This window comes from Xenopus laevis, chromosome 6L, assembly GCF_017654675.1.
Source record: "Xenopus laevis strain J_2021 chromosome 6L, Xenopus_laevis_v10.1, whole genome shotgun sequence".
Lineage (NCBI taxonomy): Eukaryota > Metazoa > Chordata > Amphibia > Anura > Pipidae > Xenopus > Xenopus laevis.
The window spans coordinates 7,150,953-7,175,887 of NC_054381.1; the positions used below are offsets into that span (position 1 = coordinate 7,150,953).

Sequence of the window (24,935 nt, forward strand, 5' to 3'; positions counted from 1 at the left end):
TAGCAGTAGTTTGTACTTGACCCAAACCAAGATATAATTAATTCTTATTGGAGGCAAAACCAGACTATTGGGTTTATTTCATGTTTATATGATTTTCTAGTAGACTTCAGGTATGGAGATCAGAATTATGGAAAGATCAGTTATCTGGAAAACCACAGGTCCTAACAGGTTCCATACCTGTACTTATTTCAGTAAAAACGACTACCTAAATTAAGGGCCATGGTGGGATACAGCCATCCAAGGGCCCCTCCGAAGGAGACATGGGAAGTTGTAACCATTCGGCATGACAATAGTAGTAGTAGTAGTAGTAGTTTAGTAAAGACTGAAAATAATCTTGATTGTGCATTTAATATCTCACTGTACACTGGAGAAGCTTTAACTGTAGCTCTAGCATCACCATTGGCCTCTATGCACTTCACCTTCAAACATCTTTCCAATATCCTATAAAACTTTAGATTTATGGAACTGGAATGACATTATGGTTACATGAAAGTTTTCCCAGGAAGAGTTTCTTGTGCCTCGTGATTACCAGTAGAACTTCTCTCAGTTTTGTTTTCCGACTACTAGCAACAATTTCACACCTCTCTTTTTAGTTTATTCCCATTGCCGTTCCAAACTTCAAAGGAACGGCCTGAAACCATAAAACATGGCAGAAGTTAAAAATAGCGACAAGCCTTTTCCCTTGACTTAAACTTCTGCTTGTAACAGTTTCGCTGCCTGCCGTTTTCAATCAGGGTTTTGTGCTGAACCATAGTCGATCCACGCTGGATTAGAATTAAAAAAAAAAAACCTGTCATCCCAGATTCTTTCGAGGCCGCAGTAGGCGAAGCACCTGCTAGGCTCTAAAGCGTCTGTCGTAATGTCTAGATGCACAGACTTTTAAACAGCAAATGGCTGAGGGAAAAAAAGAAAAAAGGGATTAGGTTGTTTAACCTGGGAATGTATCCCAGCATGCAATACTCCTTATCAGAAAGCACAGACTGATTTGGGGATGAATGTATTAAGCTGTGTTTGTACATAAAAAGAATCAAATTTCCACCTGTTTATTGTAAGCACAAAAAAAGGCATCATCTGTGTATGTAGCATTTGCAAACGACCATTACGATATTCCCCAGTCCAGGCAAAATCCTACCAACTATGTTAGGGTTAAATAAATTAAGTTTTATCAGGCAGAAAAATATTAATTTTGGTTAATTATGTCAGTCTGAGTTTTTTCCTTAATAGGGTAATTAAGTTGAATACAGATACAGGTATGGGATCCGTTATCTGTGATTCAGAATCACAGGAAGACAATCTCCCATAGACTCCATTTTAATCAAATAATTCAGATTCTTAAAAATAATGTTCTGTAAAAATAAAACAGTGGCTTGTACTTGATCCAAACTTAGATTTAATTAATCCTTATTAGAGGCAAACAATTCTAGTGGGTTTATTTCAATACATTTTATGTCGAGTAAAGGTGCCCATACATGGAGAGATCCGCTCGTTTGGCGATGTCGCCAAACGAGCGGATCTCCCTCCGATATGCCCACCTTGAGGTGGGCAATATCGGGCTGATCCGATCATGGGCCCTAGGGCCCAACGATCGGATCCTAACGATGACTAACGGGCGGTCGGATCGCGGGACCGCATCAACGAATCCGCAATCCGACGGGATTTTTTGTCCCATCCTTTCGAGATCTGGCCGACTTTCGGCCAGATCTCGATCGGTGAAGCCCGTCGGGGGGCCCCATACACGGGGCAGCTTTTATCGGCCCGTGTATGGCCACCTTTAGGAGGTTATTTACTAAGGGGCACATTTACTAAGCTCGAGTGAAGGATTTGAATATAAAAAACGTTGAATTTCAATGTTTTTTTTTTTGGGTACTTCGACCATCGAATAGGCTACTTCGACCTTCGACTACGACTTCGACTTTGATTCGAACGATTCAAACTAAAAATCGTTCGACTATTCGACCATTCGATAGTCGAAGTACTGTCTCTTTAAAAAAAACTTTGACTACATACTATGCCACTTTAAACCTACCGAGCTACAATGTTAGCCTATGGGGACCTTCCCCATAAGTTTTCTAAGCTATTTCTGATCTAAGAAATAATCGTTTGATCGATCGATTAAAATCCTTCGAAAGCAGGTGCTACTTTTTGAATTCCAGGCTTGGAGGCAAGTTTTGGTTGTATAAAAACCAAGTGTAATGCCAAACAGAGTCTCCTGTAGGCTACCAGTCCATAAAGGGGCCACCAAACAGCCAATAAAAGGCCTTATTTGACATTCCCATGGAATTTTTCATGCTTTTGTTGATCTCTAACTCTTTTTTACATTTAAATGTGGCTCACGAGTAAAAAAAAGTTGGGGACCCCTGATGATGTCCAGGTCACGTAGAAGTCAATGGGAGTTGTGCTTAGCAAATTTTAGAAAATTTAGTTGCTTAGAAATAAAATTTTTCAAAGATATTTTTCACTTGTAAACATGCAAAAGATTTGGCGCTAATGAGGTTTTCAAGGTTTTCGTATTCTTATTTGAATTTGCTCCTTGCTTTTTTAAAACTCAAGTTTAGTTGTGGTTCAAAAAACCTCTCAAACTACACACATTTGAATTTTGACAAATAGGGTTTAATAATAGAAACCCTGTAATTTTCTCAGTGACTGAAAATCATTGCTGCAAAGGATAAGAATATATTCAAACTTGATTGCTGTGCACCTCAAAAAAGCTGTAGCTTATTGGGGGGGGGGTAAAAAACAGAAAAAGTAATATAGTGTAGTATTTTTGATTTTGTTTTTACACCCTTAGTGCTTACTTTGTAATTTTAACTTGTGGTTGTAGACTTAAACATGTTACCATTAAGTGAAAATAATTCTAATCAGCATATAGCGAATATAAAAATAAAAAGTAAAAAATTAAAAAAAGGCGAATTAGGTGAATATAACGAAGAATATGTGAACATAAAAATAAAAAAGAAAACCATGGTGTTGTGAGATAGAGGTTATTGTAAAATAATAAAAACCCACACTATAGATCGTGACAATTTCTACAGTGCTACAAGTGGCTTACTAACGTTCAAGTGAATTTCGAAGTACAAATAGTTCGAATTTCAAAGTAATTTTTTGAATACTTCGACCATCAAATAGGATACTACGACTTCGGATTTACTTCGACTTCGATTCGAAGTAAAAATCGTTCAACTATTCGATAATCGAAGTACTGTCTCTTTAAAAAAACTTTGAGTTCAATACTTCGCCAACCTAAACCTGCCGAAGTGCTATGTTAGCCTATGGGGACCTTCCAGAGCAAGTTTTTTATTATCAAAGGAAAATCGTACCATCGTATGATAAAATCGTTCGAATCGTACTATTTGAAGTACCATGGGAATACACGATAGGAATACGATCGTACGATGAGTAAAATCCTCCAACTTCGAATTCGAATGTCGGAGGATTCTATTCGATGGTCCAATTTCTAAGTATTTTCCACTTCGAAATTCGACCCTTGATAAATCTGCCCCTTAGATTGAGTGAGAAATTTTTAGAACCACAGTGGTCCCGGTGGTATATTGTACTCACGAGACATGAGTTATGGCAGGCATTCACATATTCTTCGTTATATTCACCTAATTCACCTTTTTTTCATTTATTTTTTTTACTGTTAGCCTATGGGGACTTTTTTTTTTTTTACTTTTTATTTTTATATTCGCTATATGCTGATTAATATTATTTTCACTTAATGGTAACACGTTTAAGTCTACAACCACAAGTTAAAATTACAAATTAAGCATGAAGAGTGTAACAAACAAAATCAAAAATACTACACTATATTACTTTTTCTGTTTTTTATCCCCCCCCCCAATAAGCTACGGCTTTTTTGAGGTGCACAGCAGTCGAATTTTGAACATTGTCTTTTATTCGGGCAGAGGAGGGCCCTAGTGATTGTTGATTTGGGAATACAACGCTCTGAAGATTCAACCCTATAAAAGGATAAGAATATCCTACCAAACAAATACACATCTAGTACCTTAGTAGACTGGACAACAACAATATGTGTCCTCTCCTGCCAATTCCATTTATCTTATTGTTTAATTTTCCTCAAAGCCAATGGGCAGCTTCCCTTACTTTTCTTTATTCCACTAAAGCTGCTGGCCCAGTTTACTCAATATGGTTTAAATCAAGTATAAACATCAGACTCCCCCTCTTAATTCCGCTAAATCTTTAGTTTATATAGTATTTTTATTTATTTATTTTTTAAAATCTGTCCCATAGAAAGGTGATGATGTGGATTCCAAGTGCTCATTTTGACTTCTTGCTTACATCTGTATGCCATATGGGACTGGCGCTAAACAGCGTTCTGGAACGTTCTGCAAAACAAAGTGGAAGCTTCTAGCCTGAAGTAAAATAATCCCCCTCTACCCTTACAATATATTGAAACAGCCATCTCCTGATTTATTGCCTGCAGCTGGCAGTATTTACTTTGGAAGCATCTGATTGGTTGCTTTGGATACTAGACATGGAGCAAACTTTGTGTATTTTATTATATCATGATATTATTTTATTACGGCTGAAAAGTTCCAAAACTCCCAACAATATTCAGTAATGACATTATTTGGTGCTGTAGTTCCCTTCCATCTGGACATTGTCCCAAACATTGACATTGATGGACCATATTCCAAGCTCAATTTATAAGTAATACCATAATCTTTTAGCTTGGAGCCAAATTTCAATGGCTTTGTTTTATTCTGGGGTATAGATATGTTTGCCCAAAAGGTATTACAGTTTTCTGTAATTACAAAAATTGGATATTTCGTATCTGCCATTGATTCCTCCAGGTCATGTTCAGACCCATTAAAAATTCCATGGAGGCAATCTTCTCCTGGGTACTGTAGAAAGAACTTATAAGAACAAGGAAAGGGCTGGCCTCTGAGGTGTCTAGAGTCTTTACATCAATTCCATTTTCCAGAGAGTTTTTTTTTTGCTTTTAGTTTTCAAAGGCTTCATTAGGTGACAAGGGATGTTTTCTGTGACCAAAATATTCACTGGTGCTAATGACACTCGGTTTATTTATTAAAGATTGAATAAAAAATAAAAAAAAAATTTTTAAACTATAAAATCTGAATTTTTAGTGCAAAAAAAACCTCACATTTTTTGAGATTTATTATGAGATTTAGGATGAAAAAAAATCTGAATCTGAAAATATTCCATCTCAGACCTGCCAAGGTTGTATATAAGTCAATGGAAGAGGTCCCTATGCTATTTGGATGTATCTGTGGTCTGCGCTGGAATTAGCCCATAAAATCCGACTATTTAGGGCTTTTCAGGCAAAATCAAAAAAAATTCACACAATTAGAATTTTTGCTCGATTTTATCAAGTTTTTACACAATCCAATTAAATTGTGCTTTTTAAACAATAAATGTGGTTTGATCGTGGATTCTAGTTTGGGCTGACTCTTTTTTATTTAAATACTCAGATTTTGATAAATAAGGCCCTCAATTTGCCAAGGTAGCAAGGCAAATATGTACAGAATCCATTGAGTCCTTTGAGAGTGGGTTTGTTTCCATTCACTGTAGCTTTAGCTATGAACATAATGATTGTTGATGTGTAACATTTCCTCTTCTCATAGTCGAAGGCAAACTATGCTCACTCAAGGACAAACGCTTATCTTTTCCCCAAATTCTTCCACATATTTGTAATTATGGGATTTTTTTCAGTCTGATGCAGCATAATGTGGTCACAAGGGACCTATGTCCAGATAACTGGGTCGGGTCATCCTGTCCTCCTAGAAGTCTAAGCTTCCTGCGTCTTTGAGCTGGTTTACCATTGTTTCTTTGGCAATTCTCATGCAGATTTACATTATTCATTTCAATTAATTGCTTTTCTTTATAAACAGAGCAGGATTGCTAAAAGCATTTAGGCAAGTGGTAGTTTTTCTTTCCAGGATTAATGTAATTTTGATGTGGTCCTCTGGGAAAAGTAAAATTGGTGTTCTACTGTATATGCAGAATCATGGAGAATCAGGTTAAACAGGAAAAACGGGATGTGTTTCTAATAACACATAATTAACTCCAGAGAGTGAATTGACCAAACTTTGATTCACAATTAGTTTGGGGTTATTAGAAACACACAACTCAGGTAGGATATGTCTCAACACTGTGATTTACACTGAATCAACATTTGGGCAACTTGATTAGCCCATGTATACAAGAGACATATTTATTCTACATATACAAATTGCCCAACGCAATATAAAAGTTGGGAGAATACATCCAAATTCATTCTAGGAATTCTCTGAATAAAAGGTTAGTAATGTTTAAAATATTTGAACTACCACATGTTGTTAAGTGTAAATATTTCCCAAATAATTTCCCTCCAGCAGTGATCTCTTAAATGGGAGAAAGTTGGAATGTGGTTCGAATGTGGGATTTAAGATGACCATTTTGGAGGTTGACTAAATTGCGTCTTGAGTAGTGATGGGCGAATTTCTTGCGAAATTTGCGAAACGGCAAAAAATTTGCCGGTGTCCAAAAAAACTGATGTCGGCGTCCATTTTTTTCTTGACCCCGCCGAATTTTCACTGGCGAATTTGCGTGGCGGTTTCGCAAATTTAATCGCCGGCTGAGAATCACGGGAATTTGCTGCGAATTCGTGCCTGGCGAATAAATTCACCCATCACTACTCTTGAGATGGCAAAAAATGCTGACCAAATCTCCTTCACCATGATGCTGGCGCTTGATAGTCAAACCTATTATCTTGGATTTTGTAGCAGAAGTCATATTTTTTTTATAAAAAATTCAAAAATTAGCTTCACAGGTGTCTAAAGCCCATTAACGAAGCAACCAGTTTTCCTGAGCTTTTCAAGGGAGGATGTTCTAAGAAGCAGAGGCCCATTTATCAATATTCTTATTTTAATGGTTCTTGAAGTTTTAGAAACCATAATTAAACTCATTTTCTCTAAAATCACGAACTATGAAAACCTTGAAATCTTCAAATTTTTCATGCAATTGCAAGTGAAAAAAAATCTGAAAACCTCTAAAAACCTGAACTAAAGAAAAATGATACAATTGGAAAAGGAAAAATCCCATTGACTTGTACATGACAGTTATTAGATGGCAAAGCTTTGTCTTAGTGTTTTTCATGGTTTTTATGTTTAATAAATTACAATTTATTTGTGTTTTGAAGTAATTCGTATAATCCATGATTTTTAGAGCTAAAAAAATATGATTCAGGGAAATGAACAAAGTACAAATGTTAGTAAATCGGCCGGCAGAGTGTCTGATGGTGGTGTAGGAACTGGATCTTAGCTGGAGAGCACAAAAATATCAAGTGACATGTCCCTTATTTGTCCTACACGTTCTCTTTTCTCTTGCCCATTATCTGCCTTGTTATGAAAAGCAACAGCTTGTTTTCCCAAACATTTCTCTGCCTGTTTCTGTATTTTATATAAATAGGAACAGATGGGAGAAACATGTCTCTCATTCCACCGGACTTGCATTTTCAGATCCATTTACCAGTAAATAAACACCAGTAAATAAAGCTCAACGTATCAGGCTACTTTCCAAATGGTCCCTCTTCCATTAGAGCTTTTTGTGTTTGTGAAAAGAGTTTTTCAACATCAGATCTGATTTTTCTCATCCCCTCCATATATCCTACATTTTATTCAAGTCTGGTGCCTTTCCTAGTCTTGCAGAGTTTTATTTTTCTGAAATATCCCCATTATTGGGCATTTAAAGTCTTGCCCAATGCAAGAAGCCATTTTGAAGATCAATTATTTTGTATTTATAGTTTATGTGATATAAGGACCCATTTTCTCAGCTGCAAGAGTTCCAATCCGATCTTTCTACTCACAGTGGGGAGAGACGATTGGAATTGATGACCTAAAACAGTGATATCATCAATTCATGTGATGCCAGATTCAGGGACCTCTTTATCAAAATCTGAATTTTTCTGATTATTTAATTAAAAAAGTCTGACCAAACTAGAATCCATGATTGTACTTTATTTACTGTATTATTAAAAAAATGTGATTTACTTGGATCTGGGACAAACATGAAATAATCTAGCAAAAATTCAAATTGTATGATTTTTTATGATTTTTTTTTGGAATCGCTCAATTTTTTTTGGCTTTTTTCTGAAAAGTCAGAATTTTTCAGATTTTTGCCCAAACAGTCCGAAATAGTCGGATTTTGGGGCTAATTCCATCGCAGAAACTTCAAAATAGGATAGGGACCTCTCCCGTTGACTTATATACAACCTCGGTAGATATGAGATGCCGGATTTTCGTATTCTAATTTTTTTTAATCCTCGGGGTATAATAAATCTTTATAGCAAAGAACACTCACATTTTTCGAGTTTTTAGCATTTGGACTTTAATAAATAAGCCCCTCTATGATTAACAATGCTCACATACATGTTGATTGCACAACAATCTTAAAGGCATGGTGCCCACAATAAGAAACCCTTATATGGAACATTGGGTCAACCCTGGTGTATAGTATCATTTTTATTAATCAGTCTATTTTATGCATTAATAGTGTGGTTGAATATTGTATCAAACTTGACAAGCCCCCATGTGTACAGCAACTAGTATGGCCCTGTTGGGTTGAGATATATAACCTCTATATAGCCTATGTATATATCATTATGACTTGCTATCTGTTCTCTCGCTTATACACAGGAGGTATTTGATCGCCTTTATTTGATATACACCGTTGGTTATTCCATCTCCCTTGGATCCCTAACAGTGGCTGTTCTAATTCTGGGATATTTTAGGTAAGAATTTCTCTTATTCCATGACATCTTTATGATGATCATGCTTTTTGACAATTATATTACTTCTGTCTGTTTCCTTATGGTATCGGATATATCATTTTAAATTATCCCGTGATCCCAGTTTAAATTATACCATGACAATCACCTAGGGTCAACCGTGTGATCATAAATAGATAAGCTCATACACGTCCTGCTTCTACTGAAAAACTTAAACTTCTAATTGTCATTAGCAGTGGAGAAACCCTATGGCCGCACTGTCTATTCGGTCAGTTATATGAGGATGAATTAACTTCAGCACTTGGGTTTATGGTCTGAGACAAGGAGATGGGCTTCAGATATGATAATGGATGGATCCTTAAATGTTTTATTGTTTAATTTCTCTCTTTCTTGTTGAATCAGGCGACTTCACTGCACACGGAACTACATCCACATGCACCTCTTTGTGTCATTCATGCTGAGGGCTGTCAGTATCTTTGTGAAGGACGCGGTCCTCTACTCGGGTTCTGCTCTGGAAGAAATGGAGCTAATATCCGAAGAAGATTTAAGATCTATTACAGAACTCCCTCCAGCTGACAAGATGCAATTTGTGAGTTGCGATCAGTTGTTCCTCTCGGGGCTCTTGTTTAATGGACACACAATCTTCATGAGATGCATGATTTAGAGAGAAACCCATTGTAGAGTATATAAAACACTCACGATGTATTGAGAAGATGTGCCCTGTTGGATGCATCTACTACACATACATATAAAGCAACTCACAAGGTAAAATGAAAAACACAAAAGAACCTTATTTGGAAAATATCCCAAAATGTGCATCAAAAATGACCAAGTTCATAGTAATGTTGCTATTTACATATGAACACCATGGAGGATATGAAAAATGAAAGGGGCTTATTGCAGTCCAATATAAAGCCGTGTATCTACAGATGGAGCTGTGGTTATTCCACGGTTTCATGGTTAAAGCCCTATTCCTATGGTTAATTTGATGAAACATTTTGCAATATGTACTCCAATAAAATTCACAGGATCTTCAATCATGAGCATCCATGTATATCATTTAGCTTTAATTCTGTATATAAAGCCAATTTCACTTTTAAAAATGCGATCTGATCCCCATTGTAAGCAGCAGTCCTGTCCTGCTTTATGGCAGCTGAGATTCTTGCTTTCTGTATAACAGAACATTCTGTCCCAGTGGCTGCACAGATCCCATCTGATCCCCATTGTAAGCAGCAGTCCTGTCCTGCTTTATGGCAGCTGAGATTCTAGCTATCTGTATAACAGAACATTCTGTCCCAGTGGCTGCACAGGTCCTATCTGATCCCCATTGTAAACAGCAGTCCTGTCCTGCTTTATGGCAGCTGAGATTCTAGCTATCTGTATAACAGAACATTCTGTCCCAGTGGCTGCACAGATCCTATCTGATCCCCATTGTAAGCAACAGTCCTGCCCTGCTTTATGGCTGAGATTCTAGCTATCTGTATAACAGAACATTCTGTCCCAGTGGCTGCACAGATCCCATCTGATCCCCATTGTAAGCAGCAGTCCTGTCCTGCTTTATGGCAGCTGAGATTCTAGCTATCTGTATAACAGAGCATTCTGTCCCAGTGACTGCACAGATCCTATCTGATCCCCATTGTAAGCAGCAGTCCTGTCCTGCTTTATGGCAGCTGAGATTCTAGCTATCTGTATAACAGAACATTCTTTCCCAGTGGCTGCACAGATCCTATCTGATCCCCATTGTAAGCAGCAGTCCTGTCCTGCTTTATGGCAGCTGAGATTCTAGCTATCTGTATAACAGAACATCCTGTCCCAGTGGCTGCACAGATCCTATCTGATCCCCATTGTAAGCAACAGTCCTGCCCTGCTTTATGGCAGCTGAGATTCTAGCTATCTGTATAACAGAACATTCTGTCCCAGTGGCTGCACAGATCCTATCTGATCCCCATTGTAAGCAGCAGTCCTGTCCTGCTTTATGGCTGAGATTCTAGCTATCTGTTTAACAGAGCATTCTGTCCCAGTGGCTGCACATATCCTATCTGATCCCCATTGTAAGCAACAGTCCTGTCCTGCTTTATGGCAGCAGAGATTCTAGCTATCTGTATAACAGAACATTCTGTCCCAGTGGCTGCACAGATCCTATCTGATCCCCAATGTATGCAGCAGTCCTGTCCTGCTTTATGGCTGAGATTCCACTTGTTTATTACAAAGAAAATCCCTAAAGAAGAACAAAATAATATGCAGTTAACACTTATAGAGCCTTTTTCTATCAGGTGGGGTGCAAAGTGGCCGTCACAGTTTTCCTCTACTTCCTCGCAACCAACTACTACTGGATCCTGGTGGAGGGACTCTACCTACACAGTCTCATTTTCATGGCTTTTATATCCGACAAGAAATATCTCTGGGGCTTCACGTTGTTTGGCTGGGGTGAGATTCTTTTTTTTTTTTTTTTAAATATATTCTAGTTATTTCTATTAACACCATTGTTTAGAATGCGGTAGACACTGATATTCTGTGATCATATGAACATCGTTATTTTGTTATCTTTTACTTTGAAATTAGCCTTAACAGACAGAAATATTTTTCCAGCAAGAGTTTGTGTAAATAACATTAAGTAACGTTTATGGTCTCAAGCAAATGCGTTCCGTCCAGCCCTGAAAGCAAAAATATTTTGAAACATTCCCTATTATGATGGCCACTTGGCCGCTTGCACCAGACCACTGTCTATTTATAAACATTGTTGTTGCTCTAATTGTCATTGTTTGCTCGTTAGGCATTGTTCATTAACCCGAGGAAGAGATACAGAATGAAATTTAACAGGGCTCAACCCATCAGAGCTAATGTCTCAGCTCTGCAAATGTTGCAGATAAAAAAAAACCCAGGCAACAAAGGGATGGAATATAAAAATAGTTGTGTTACAGCTGTGCCTTGTGTTCTGTGATGCGGCTCCATTCAGCTGAATGAAGCCATTATTCCCAACATATTAGTATTGTCGGGTTTGTTTTTATTTTCTACATTGATAGAACATCAGTGTAAAGGAGAACTCTACCAGTGTTTGCTGTAAGAATATACACACTCATATATGGGGTTGAAATAAATGCCATCCCAACCTGCCATGTCATGACCAGTGGGGCCAAGACAGAATATCAAAGGCCACAATGGAGACTCAGTGGCCACAATGGAGACTCAGGGGCTACTGTTTATTATATTTGCAGTAGGGACCAAGAAGGAAGCTGAATAGGAAACAAGCTGGATGGATACTTGGCATACTGGAATACTTCAGAGCTAAACAGGCGAGACAATGTAGAGTTTGCACAGGAAATCATCGTTGGAGACTGGCACATACTGGGTCAATATAGTTGAAAACCAGGAGTCATATGGCTCATGGTTTTCAACTATATTGGTCCGGTATGTGCCAGCCTGCATGGTGCAAACTCCCTCTGATGAAGGTCTGGGACATGGGCACCCAGGCCCCACTGGCTGGTTATTTCATCTTTTGAGTCAATGTGGAGTAACTCATTTTACAGTTAGTCAAAATTTGCAGATTTTTTCAAATTTGCAGATTTTTTTAAAGGCTCCACAATGACCGTTTCTCGGAATGATCTGAAATAAAGCTTGTTAGCTCTGTCAGTCGGCAGGTAATTGGGGGTTAGGGTAATGTAAGGTTCTACATGTTTCCATGATAGATAGGCCAAAAATCTGCCAGATATTGATCGGGAAAGTTAGATTTTTTAGGCCGCATCGGCTAGTTGATGCAGTCCTCGTCCCATCAGCGCCCATTTCCTATGTTATAATCCATTCGTTTGGCCGAGGGCCAAACAATCGGATTATCCCAATATCATCCTGTCTTTGGTGGGCATATCGGCTAAATATCCGCTCATTTGGCGACTTTGCCAAACGATGGCCACCTTAAGGGTAACAGAGAGGGCAACAACAAAAAAAATATAATTTAACCTGGTTCATATTGTTTTAAACACATTATTATAGGCAACCCTTGTAGCCATGCTAGTCTTGGTCACTGGCTATTGATGACTTACTTTAACTGTACTATAGAACATGCGTATATGAATAATGAGTTGTCATGATGTTCTTTTAGATAGTTTAAAATATTCATTATATACAGCATGAAGAAATATTGTCACTTTCCTCTCTTCCATTCTGATAGTTCTGTCCTGACTGCTCTAGTTGTGAGACTTTCCTTAAACTTAAGTCTTTTGAATCCAACTTGTGTCTGGGTCAGTGCACCTTCCTCAACAAAGCAGGTCATTGAGGACATTTCTTTCCATGATTTGCTTCTTAAGGGGTGGTTCTTTAGTAATTTACATAAGAAAACATGGTAAAATAGAAGGAGGAATAAAACCAATTATGCTACCTATCCTCATGCATGAGGCACTAAAAAGGTTATAAAAGCAAAAACGTAATTTGTGCCAAAGGAGACACATCTTTGGCTTTTCAAAGAAACGTGTGCAACCAGATCTGCTTTGTATATTAAGATGTAACTGGGAAACATTAAGTTATATTTCTTGCAATGAAAAGGAATGAAAAATTCATCAGCTCATCTCAATGTGATGGAGGCTGTATCACCGCTCCAATGAGTACAAGCTTAGCAGAACCACTTTATTGTCAAGGAAAATATTTGACCCAATTATGCAGTAATACAGTGAAATGGTTATGCATCACTTATTCATTGTCTGGAACATAAAAAGAGAGAAAAATATCTTCAAATGCCAAGTTAACATCACAAAGGCGGCATTTAGAAAGAAGTTTCTTCAGAGTTCCAAGGACAACATAAAACAAGACCACATAATTCAAAATTTGTCTTAATAACATTTAGTGTTACCTCTTGGCATGAAGAACATTTTGTTTTAAGTTACACTAATCTATGTAAAGCTCCAATGATTTCTGAGCCCATAAAATTTCTTTGGGCTGATAACTATATACGTAGAGTGAATTGTGTGACTGTAACCTGCTCTATTTAGTGTAACTGGGAAAGAACGTTTCAGTTGTAGTAAGAGAATGATATCTGAATTGGGTCCTATACTTAAAGTTTAGTTTCATTCCGTAAAGAAGTTCAATTTCTATCAACTGTAACCTAAATAGCTATCCTCACAGAAGGACAAAATAAGGGCAGGACATGTTATTAACATTAAGCACAATTAGGCCATTTTTGGTGGACATGCTCCAGTAAAATTAAATAAGAGCCTCTGATTAAAAAGTCATGGGCACACATTGTAGAACTAGTCTAAAATAGAGAAAGGGTGATATATTTGCAGTGTTTGTGTGCTTTACAGTATCCCTACCATTGGGGGTTGATATAACATAAGGATGTGCTATGGCCAAGCTCCTTGAATATCCAAGTTAAATAGTAACATACTGTATAGTAGAAACATAGTAAGTTAGGTTGAAAAAAAGACACGCATCCATCAAGTTCGACCTTTGAGCTCTACATATAACCTGCCTAACTGCCAGTTGATCCAGAGGAAGTCAAAAACCCATCTGAAGTCTCTCCAATTTGCCTCAGAGGGGGGAAAATTCCTTCCTGGCTCCAAAATGGCAATGGGACCAGTCCCTGGATCAACTTGTACTATGAGCTATCTCCCATATCCCTGTATTCCCTCACTTGCTAAACACCATCCAACTCCTTCTTATACCTATCTAATGTATCAGCCTGTACCACTGATTCAGAGAGACAATTCCACATCTTCACAGCTTTCACTAAAAAACCCCTTCCCAATATTTAGGCACCCTTTTATATCTTGGTCATATATCAAAGCATACCCCACATAATGTATAACTTTAGGTGATTACAAGAACATCTAGGTGGGATGAGAGCTTTGGTAAATAGACCATATGCTCTGTTGATAATGCTCCATGATTCAGTAGCAGAAGCTGCCATGAATATTGTGTAATGAGTCCACCTAAGCATCATCAGTGAGGCTGGCATGCACACTACTCATTTTCTATGCATTTTCTATAAAACCCAATATTTAAGTCTTTGCTTTGCATTTTATGTATTTAGATATCAGTGCCTCTTGTCCATCAAAACTGAATTTACAGGCAGGGCAAAAGAGAAATGTATTTCCCACAATGAACTGCAGATACCAGAATAGACTCATTCAACCAAGGTGTCAATACATGGATGGCATATAGTGATGGGCGAATTTATTCGCCAGGCGCGAATTTGTGGCGAATTTGCGCGATTAGCAGCCAGCGAATAAATTCGCAAAACGCCCGTGAAAATTCCCGGAAAAAATTCGCCGGCGTCCAAAAATTTTTTTTTTCAAAAAACAGACGCCGGCGTCAAAAATGGACGCCAGCGGCAAAAACGAGATGCCGGCGCCGTTTCGCGAATTTTGTGCGAAATTCGCAAATTTTTTGGCGAAGCAAAACGGCGCAAATTCGCCCATCACTAATGGCATATAGTTCAGTGCCTCTTTTTTTAATATATTTGGATATAAATGATGGCATTCCTGCTAACACCTATTGTTAATGTTTGCCTTGTAAGGTAACAATTGAGCTTAGATATCAAGCAGATTTGCACGAACATTACATCAGTACTCACGAATGGACCTTTAGACCTTGGACTTAGATCACCACCATTATTACTGAATGTCCCTTTAAGGAGTATGTCACCATTATATGCCACTAGTAATGTCTGGTGGTCCAGCACCTCAAAAAACCTCCATTGTATTTTCTACATCCAAATATTTATCAACAATGCACTCTACAAATACTGAATTTGACTGGCCCTGTCTTCTTGATGTTGGCTTTCACTTGAGTTTCGAAGTCTGGATCTTGGACCTCAAATGAAACATATGGCTTTATGGAGCCTGCATTGTACACACTGTGTGTGTACCTCAGACTTGCACAGCGCATACAATGTGGATGCTATATGAGTCACAATCAACCTCAACACCTACAGGAGTCTGGAACCCTAAAATGATCCACAAAAGGTAGGTGGAATGGTGTCCACCTTCTGTCATCAAATGTTACAAATGGGTTAAAAGGTGCAAATATTTGCTGATGTCAAAAACCTTTAGCTACCAATCCGTAGGTTGCACGATGTTTGAAAACAAACATGGAATTGGTTGCTATAGGTAACTAGATCTAGGCAAAAATGTTTGTTATATTACCCTGCTAAAGTCCTACTACAGAGGGAGCAAATCATGTGTTTATCTGCTTTTCCTTATCCTTCAGAAGACTCCCAACTTTGCTTCATTGATATTGGGCCTAGGTTCCCAAGTAGTGAGTAAAAATTGAAAAAATACGTGTGGTCTGGGTGGATCAGGTTTTTTGGGGGAGATAGGCACAGGTCATTGAAGTACTATTGGAGGAGAACCAACAAATTGCTTTCTTAGTAAGATGAAATGTTCTCATCAGACTCCATATTAGTATCTTTTATTTATATATAGTGCTTACAAATTCCACAGCACTTTACAGATATGATACATCATTCAAAAAAAGTCCCTATTTCAGTGGAGCTTACCATTAAAGGACCCCAACACTCCATGATAGCAATGCTAAACAATGTATCACCATGCAGCATCATACAAAGAAATCATAACTAATGAGGATTTGTTTTCCTGCCGCTGATTGCTTTGTATTTATTAATAAATGAACTGGGCAGCAGCAGAAGACTTGCTTGAATATGTTCCAGGCTTGTTTCTCTCTCCTGTGCCCAGAATAACCAATGTATAATCAATCTCTATTGCTTATGGGAATTAGGCGGGTGTTCTGTTCTTGGACTGCCTGATAATAAGTGGTGAGGGGAAAGTTTTTTTACTGAGTTGACTGTTTACGAAATGCTTTTTTTCAGAGCTTTATGTTCATTGCTTGAAGAGACACAGAGGACATTCTGAAAAATGCCCCAAATTTATCAAAGTCCTTGAACAAATAGATGCCGTGTTCAGTTTCTAGCAACCCTTGAAACCCTGAACTTGCTGAGTCATTTTGAAAAGTTTCACCTCTCGTTCCGGGGGGCTTACTCCAGTCCAAAGCATTAGCCTTACCACATTCTAGATCCTGTGTATTATAACCTCAGTGAAAGGAAACCTTCACAGACACACTACACTTTTGTCCTTGGAATATACATCATTTAAAAAATTAATATTAGAAACATTGAACAAAAATATATAATATAGAAGGGAAAGGGTATGAAATGTGCAAAACCCTTGGGTGTATATGTATACATGAGTTGAATGTGACCTTTATTTAATTTGGATATATTTGGGTTCCACCTTCTTTTTAGACATTTAGCATGTTCGAGGGCCAGATTAAATAAAATGATGATGTCATACTATGGAGCCTTTGAGCAGCTTGGAGGACTTTGGAAGACAACATGCAGCCCATTGGCCCCCAGTTTGATAGCCCTGGTTTAATGGGTGCAAACACATTACTTCTTCATGTTTGTATGGACAGGAACCGCCATATTGTCTGGGTTAGATGGGGCTATAATTTGCTCCGTGAGCAGCATAGACCTGGCAATTGAGAACCCTCTATCATCAACGTTCAATGTTATTTTGATTTGATTTGAGAAGCTAAAGGTATTTATATATTATTTATAGTTAAAGTTTAGCCTATAGGTTAATTGAACTTACTAACAGAAGCAAAACACAAATGTCCCCTGCAACCTTGACTAACCTCTAACTGACTCATCGATGAGAAGTTTCAGGATCCACTGCTCAATTTTTTTTTCCCCAGCCACTCTGCCGTTCCTGTGTGTGAAATCAGGAGCAGGAGAGGCAGGGAAAAAGGATGGAGCATAGAGAGGACACAAGATGAAGCCAACATGGAAAAGTCTTCATCCATAAAGATCAAATCAATGCAGCCTCTAATCAAGTTAGGTAGAGATTTCAGTTGAGTTGGGTTCAGTTTTAGATGATCTTCAGATTAGCTGCATTAAATACACAAGGGATATTATAGAAATATCTATTCTTGGCACTGGATCCAAAGTTGTTTTTTGAGACGACATTATGAAATGAACTTTAGTTTTAATTACAAAAAGTCAACACAATGATATATATGAGCAGGAATGCTTTGGGGTGGCGATGAAACATTTTATATGTATCTGTGGTCTTCCTTGATTCACTTGAAGGGACATAAATACTATTTGTTCTTGGTTTTTAACAAAAGAGTAATTCGTGATGGATGGTAATGGAATGGTAATGTGTAAGTTTTTAAAAAATCTTTAAAAAGATTGCATTATCTTTGATTTTAGGAATTGTGGTTGCTCTGTGGCTTGTACAAGTTTTCATTGGTATTAATATATACAAGTGTGATGATAAAATACAGCTGTGCAGAATAACACAATCATAGTTTCCTGTGAATATATTCTTTGGTCAGATTTACTAGGGTCATCTCTTTAAATGATACAAAGTGACAGAGGATGGAGATAACGTGCCCCCTTGGATATTGGATGGCATCTCAAAGTTATGACCATATAATAGTAATAGAATTCTAAGGTGACTTCAAGGGGGTTATTTACTAAAATCCGAGTTTATCTCATATTTTATTAAAAATACACGACCAAACGCTCATACCTGATTTTAGCTTATTTATTAATAACAAAAACTCGAAAAACAGAATGTGGAAAAACTCAATAAAATCAAGGGAAAGCCTGAATTGCACAAATTGTTCAGGCTTTTTTTCCCGAATTGCTCAAATTTTTAGAGTTTTTGCCTGAAAACCCCCAAAAATTCAGATTTACAGGCTAAACCCAGTGCAGATCACGACAACTTCAAATTGAGATAGATGCCTCTCCTATTGACTTATACAGGACCTCGACAGGTCTGAGATGGTGTTTTTTTGGATTCTGTTTTTTGCAGCATCAGGGTATAATAAATCTAAAAAAAATCTAGGTTTTTTTTCCCTCTAAAAATTCGAGGTTTGTAGCGAAAACAACTAAAAATTTTCAAGATTTTAATAAATATGCCCCAATGTCCTAATAATTTAGGTTTACATAATTGTTTGGGTATATATTCATGGCTTTACAAGTACAGATTTCCTTTGTTAATTTGTTTTTTTTTTAAAAAAATATTTTGATGTGAATTGATTTTGATTCATCAGGAATTACAGAGATCAGAGGATCAGAATCAGGGATATTCACTTTGCATTTCGCTGATCGGACTAACCAAATGGATTTGAATTGATTCCAGTTTCTAATCAGTCATGTCATTCTAGTCTAGTCTAGTCATGTCATGTCATTCCACACATGGCATGTTTTAATTATCCTAGTAGAGTGTAATCAATGTGTGTCCTGATGCCCTACTAATTTTACTTTCTCACTTAGTAACATTAAATATTAAATCCTACAACAATAAACACTAAAGAGAAGGACTCTAAAGTCTGTCAATTAAGTTAAATCCAACACAAACAATGCCTGACTTTCTCTTTTAGGGGTACCTGCCATCTTTGTTTTGATTTGGGCACGGGAGCGGGCAACGGTGGCAGATACAGAGTGAGTATAATGTATTTATTTTACCAGATATTTTATGTTTCATGTTGCGTGTTGTGCCCTTAGAATGCTGGGAGGGCCGGAGAACACAAGGGTCTTATACTTCATTTTATCCTTTACAAGAGTTCAAATAACGCATCAATTGACCAAAAAGTCAAAATTATTCTGAACACATAGACCAGTGATCCCCAACCAGTAGCTCATGAGTAACATGTTGCTCTCCAACCCCTTGGATGTTGCTCTCGGTGTCCTCAAAGCAGGTGCTTATTTTTTAATTTTAAGCTTGAAAGCTAATTTTAATTGCATAAAAACTAAGTATAGTGCCAGGGAGAGCCTCTTGTAGGCTGCCAGTCCACATAGGGGCTACCAAATAGCCAATCACAGCCCTTATTTGGCACCCCAGGGGACTTTTTCATGCTTGTGTTGCTCCCCAACTTGTTTTACATTTGAATGTGGCTCACGGGTTAAAAAGGTTGGGGACCCCTGACATAGACAATAAGAAGACTTCTATTTAGACAGATATTTGCAATAGTCAATATTTTCATAAAATTGCTTTTGCAGTAGATAAAGGGTCCAGGTAAGATCCTTTGCTTTGATCACAATTCTAACATATTCATAGAGTACCGGGCAAAGTACAATAATATGATAACACCATGGTAAAGGAAATGATTGATGCCTATCATAGAGAATACTTATAAAATATATTATGAACTCAATGTGCAGTCTATATATGTGTCTGGTTTTGTGTGGACTGTTTATATGGGCAGAATGTGCTTCTGGAGAGAGTTCAGATGCATTTCTAAGCACAGGTATCTGTATAAACATATACCAGAAAGTGCTCCAAATGTGTATTTGCCATTGTATTTTAAAGGAGAACCAAACCCTTTATATTAAAATCCCCTACCCCCCTACATAGACCCCCTCCCTGCTCCCCCCCAGCCTAGGTGTTACCCTCGGTAAATTGCCCCTAGCTCTATCATTACCCCTTGTTACAGATTCAGCGCATCGGAGTTCACAGGCGCCATCTTCTTCTCTTCGGTAATCTTCGTGAAGTAAGCGCCATAATGGCGCATATGCAGTTTGATCGGTCTTCTGGGTTTATGACAACTGCGCATGCGCCGAAAGTGACAAAAATTTCCGAAGCACCTGAAGTAGACCCGAAGCTTACCAAAGACATGAAGATGGTGCCTGTGAACTCCGATGCCCTGAATCTGCAAAAAGGGGTAACGAGCAATTTACCAAGGGTAACGCCTAGGCTGGGGGGAGCAGGGAGGGGGGTCTATGTAGGGTAGGGGGGGTAGGGGATTTTAATATAAAGGGTTTGGTTCTCCTTTAAAGGATAACTAAAGCTTAACCAAAGAAGTAGCTAGAAATGTTGTACATGATGTTTTGTGCTTCTGTAACAGCCCAAGGCAACCACAGCCATTTAGCCGTAAAGATCTGTGTCTCCTAAGATGCCCCAGTAGCTCCCCATCTTCTTTTCTGCTGATTCACTGGACATGCTCTGTGCTGCTGTCACTTACTGAGCTTAGGGAGCCACTCACAATATACAGTACACATAGAATAGAAATGTCACAATATAAGGCTGATTAGTAATTAATACAGATAATTACTACATGGCAGCACAGAAACCAGTGCAATTAGCATCAGAATTGAATAATCAGCAAACCTGTAGCATCAGCTTATATTACAGCCAGGGAAGCTCATTTTCTGCTGGATAATTAGTGACGAGCCCTAAGCTTAGCTTCTCAACAGCCAATCAGAGCCCACTGAGCATGTGAGTGTCACAGACACTTTCCAAGATGGTGACCCCCTGTGACAAGTTTGAAGTCCTGGATCATTGCTGCTATTGACTCAAACTTTACTCTGGTGCAATAAATTCAGTATATAACATATGGCATTTTTAGACATATTCATTTTTAGGGTTTCCAAAAACTGTCCTACCACTTGGTTGCTTCTGTGAATGTGAGCCCCTCACGGCACGCATGTTATGATATGAAGAGGTTTATGACCCCATCGCATTTATTGGTGCCCATTCCCCTTTTGGTGCCCTTGACTATGATTTTGCCTTACCTCATCAGTCTCATCCAATTTCTAAAGTGAGTAGATTTCCTGTCAGTCCTCTCACAAAAAATTCCCCAAAAAGATAAATTCCTGTGTTGGCTTGGGTTTCCCTGTATCATGGAAGAGTTAGTCCATGCCAGCAGTCTCCAAGTTACTTTAAAAGTTGCTTTTCCACTACTTCTACTGAAAATGTCCCCAAATCATGATTTCACCTTCCACATTTCCCCTGCTGGTTCCTCTGTAACCCAGATTAAAATTAGGTCCTACAAATGAGTTTTCTTTGCCAAGATAATGAACATGACTTTCACAAATGGAATATGTCCCCTTTAAAAACAACTCTACAGTCACCTTGGTGAAAGGTCATCTCTAATCATTGTCACTTATTGTTTCCATTTGCTGGTTCATCTTTGGGGCTTTGATTCATGAATGTGCTCAAAGAATCATTTCAGGCAGAAAACAACACATGTCCCAGAAGACTGTGCCATATGGGCTTTTATTAATAGATGCTGATACAATGGGAACAATTTGCATTGATTTACAGTTGACTTATCCAAATATACATTGCGTGCATTGACTTGTATTCTTCATTCTTTTATAGCTAGAAGTTTTCTGGTGAATTGTCATTAGCTATAAACTCCATTTATTGTTTCAGCATTACAGACGACCTTTACTGTAAGATGTGCAGCCTATGGGAGTGGTAAAAGATAATTCAGATACAGCATAAACCCGATGGTTTCTTTTGTATAGCGCCCAGGGTATTCTTACTTGCCTTTAAACTTGCAGACTATCAACTGGACCTAGTAAACTACCAGTTTGCCTCATCTTTTGTTCTTCTCAAATGCAAACTCTTCCCAACAGTCTCATTGATTTCCTTCATTCTAAAACCACCCAACCGCTCCATCTGTTGTAAAACCAAATATATGAACGAATAAAAAGTTCTTTATTGTGGAACAGACCGCTTTATTGTCTTTATCCGTAGTGGAACGCAGTTTTACTATATGACATGACTAGTAGTGATGGGCGAATTTGGGGCGTTTCGTCCAAAAATTTGCAAATTTCCCGCAAAATGGCGAAAAATTTGTGAAATGACACTGAAGTCTTGTTTTTGATGCCGACGTCCGTTTTTTTGATGCCGGTGTCCGTTTTTGGCGAAATTGCACCGTCGAATTTTCGCTATGGTTTCACTAATTTATTTGCGGGAATTAATTCACCTATCACTATTGACTAACCAAAGTTACTTAAGCTGTTACTTTATTATAGGGAACATCAATAATACTGTATCGCTAATCCTTCTCCTGTTTTTCATCTCAGGTGCTGGGATCTGAGTGCAGGGTATTTAAAATGGATCATTCAGGTGCCTATCCTGACCGCTATAGTGGTGAGTTACCAGAAACAATCTTCTTATCATTTCTTCCTCCTTCGATTCTTACATTCATCTTCCTACCTCCATCCCAGGTATAGTCACATTATCTCTATCTGTGGTGAGAAATAGAGTTTGCTGGCAATAGAACCCCACATTTGTAACAGTTGTTCAGCTGGGAAAGTCAAATAGAATAAATACAATTTATAAGGGTATAGTATAACATATAATTACATAACATATTCAGGGGGTTATTTATTAAAGTCTGAATGCCAAAAACTTTTTAGTGGAAAAAAATACTTACATTTTTCGAGATGTATTATACCCTGAGGATGGAATCTGAAAATCCAGCATCTCAGACCTGCCAAAGTTGTATATAAGTCAATGGAAGAGATCCCTATCCTATTTGGAAATTTCTGTGGTCTGCACTGGAATTAGCCTGAAAATCCAACTATTTCTGAATTTTTGGGCACAAATCCCAAAAATCATACAATTCGGGAAAAACCTCCGAAAAATCATACAATTCGAATTTTTGCTAGATTTTATTGAGTTTGCCCTGAACAGATTAAATTGAGATTTTTTTTTATTAATAAATAAGGTCACATCGTGGATTCTAGTTTGGTCTGACTTTTTAATTTAAAAAAATCAGAAAAAAATGGATTTTGATAAACAACCCCCTTAAAGTAGATCTATGCAGTATAATAAACTTTTGAGCATTGGTCAGTTTGAAGATGAGGCAAAACTAAGGTCTTTTCCAAAGGTATAAGTTTCAATATCATCAATATGGCAAATAGAGATGAAGGAAAGTATTTTTCCATACTTTCCTCCTTAATCCTGCCCATTATGAATACAGTGCTGTGAAACACAGGCAGCTCAGTATTCATGATGGTCCTGGAGGCTTGCATCTTGGCTAGCCATCAGTAAACAAGCCCTATTGTCTTCTCTAGCATTTAAACTATGGAGTATTCACAGTATGGAGATTGAGTAATAGTTTGATAGCTTATTGAGCCAATTTAGAAATAAAGTTGGTTCATCAGATGCCACATAGAGCCTGATTTATTATAAAAGGAAAGTTGTGGGTTGTTATGGTAGTCACACTCATCAAACTCAAGCTCAGTTGTCTCATACCTTGCACGATTTTTTTATGATCTAGTTTTTATTTCTAAATTACACTGTTTACACTGCAAATAACTCACCCTTTAATAAAAAAATGGCATTCTTGAACCAGCAAGTGTATTTAGTTGTAATATTGGTGTGTAGGTGCATCTCAGATAATTTTGCCTGGTCATGTGCTTTCAGAAAGAGCCAGTACTTTAGGATGGAACTGCTTTCTGGCAGACTGTTGTTTCTCCTACGCAATGTAACTGAATGTGTTGCAATGGGACCTGGATTTTACTATTGAGTGCTGTTCTTAGATCTACCAGGGAGCTGTAATCTGGTTACCTTCCCATTGTTCTGTTGTTAGGCTGCTGGGGGGGATGGGAGGTGATATCACTAGAACTTGCAGTACAGCAGTAAAGAGTGACTGAAGTTTATCAGAACACAAGTCACATGACTGGGGGCAGCTGGGAAACTGACAATATGTCTTGCCCCATGTCAGATTTGAAAATTAAATATAAAAAAAATCTGTTTTGCTCTTTCGAAAAAATGATTTCAGCGTAGAATTCTGCTGGAGCAGCTTTATTAACTGATGCGTTTTGAAAAGAACATGTTTTCCCATGACAGTATCCCTTTAAAATATCTGTCTTTGTCAGGTGATTATGAGACATACGCCAAGCAATCTAGATGTGCCCAAATGGAAGGCAAATGTAGACCCTTCTAGATGTCTGTTGAGGCATTGACACAGCTACTTTCCAAGTTAAAACTTCAGGCCAGAAAGCCACAGAGGTGCAATACTAGGAAAATCCAACAGCAAATATTTCAGTGCAATATCTTAAATAATAACCACATTGGATCTTGTTGAGGACTGCAGTTTCTATCATCCTCAAATCCTCTTTCTTCTTATAGCAATAGCTCCCTGTCACATTAGTGTTGCTTCCAGTTATGATTCATCCTGGTGGAAACTAATGAATAAATTACATTTAGATATGACATTTATGCAGGAAGTGGGGTTTTTATCATTGAGTTGATGTAGATGTATCAACACAACTTATGTCATTGGAACGTGGTAGCAGGTGCCTTGTGATAAGAAATGGCAAAATTACAGATGACATTTTCTATACATAATTTACATGGGAATCTGCATTTCCTGAGCCTCTGCTCTTTGTTTGATGAGTAAAATGGATATAGCCCTTTGCAATTAGCGATTG

General features: G+C 37.9%; 1 protein-coding gene across 1 annotated transcript in view; it reads left to right on the top strand.

The window, feature by feature from the left end:
- The window catches only part of pth1r.L (parathyroid hormone 1 receptor L homeolog), a 205,213-nt gene that overhangs the window by 161,203 nt on the left and 19,075 nt on the right, over positions 1-24,935 (top strand). Inside the window, exons 5-9 of the mRNA XM_018267030.2 lie at positions 8,658-8,752; positions 9,152-9,338; positions 11,023-11,176; positions 19,145-19,205; positions 22,578-22,644. Of these exons, the coding sequence (XP_018122519.1) occupies positions 8,658-8,752; positions 9,152-9,338; positions 11,023-11,176; positions 19,145-19,205; positions 22,578-22,644 (564 nt within the window). The remainder of the gene's footprint in view (positions 1-8,657; positions 8,753-9,151; positions 9,339-11,022; positions 11,177-19,144; positions 19,206-22,577; positions 22,645-24,935) is intronic.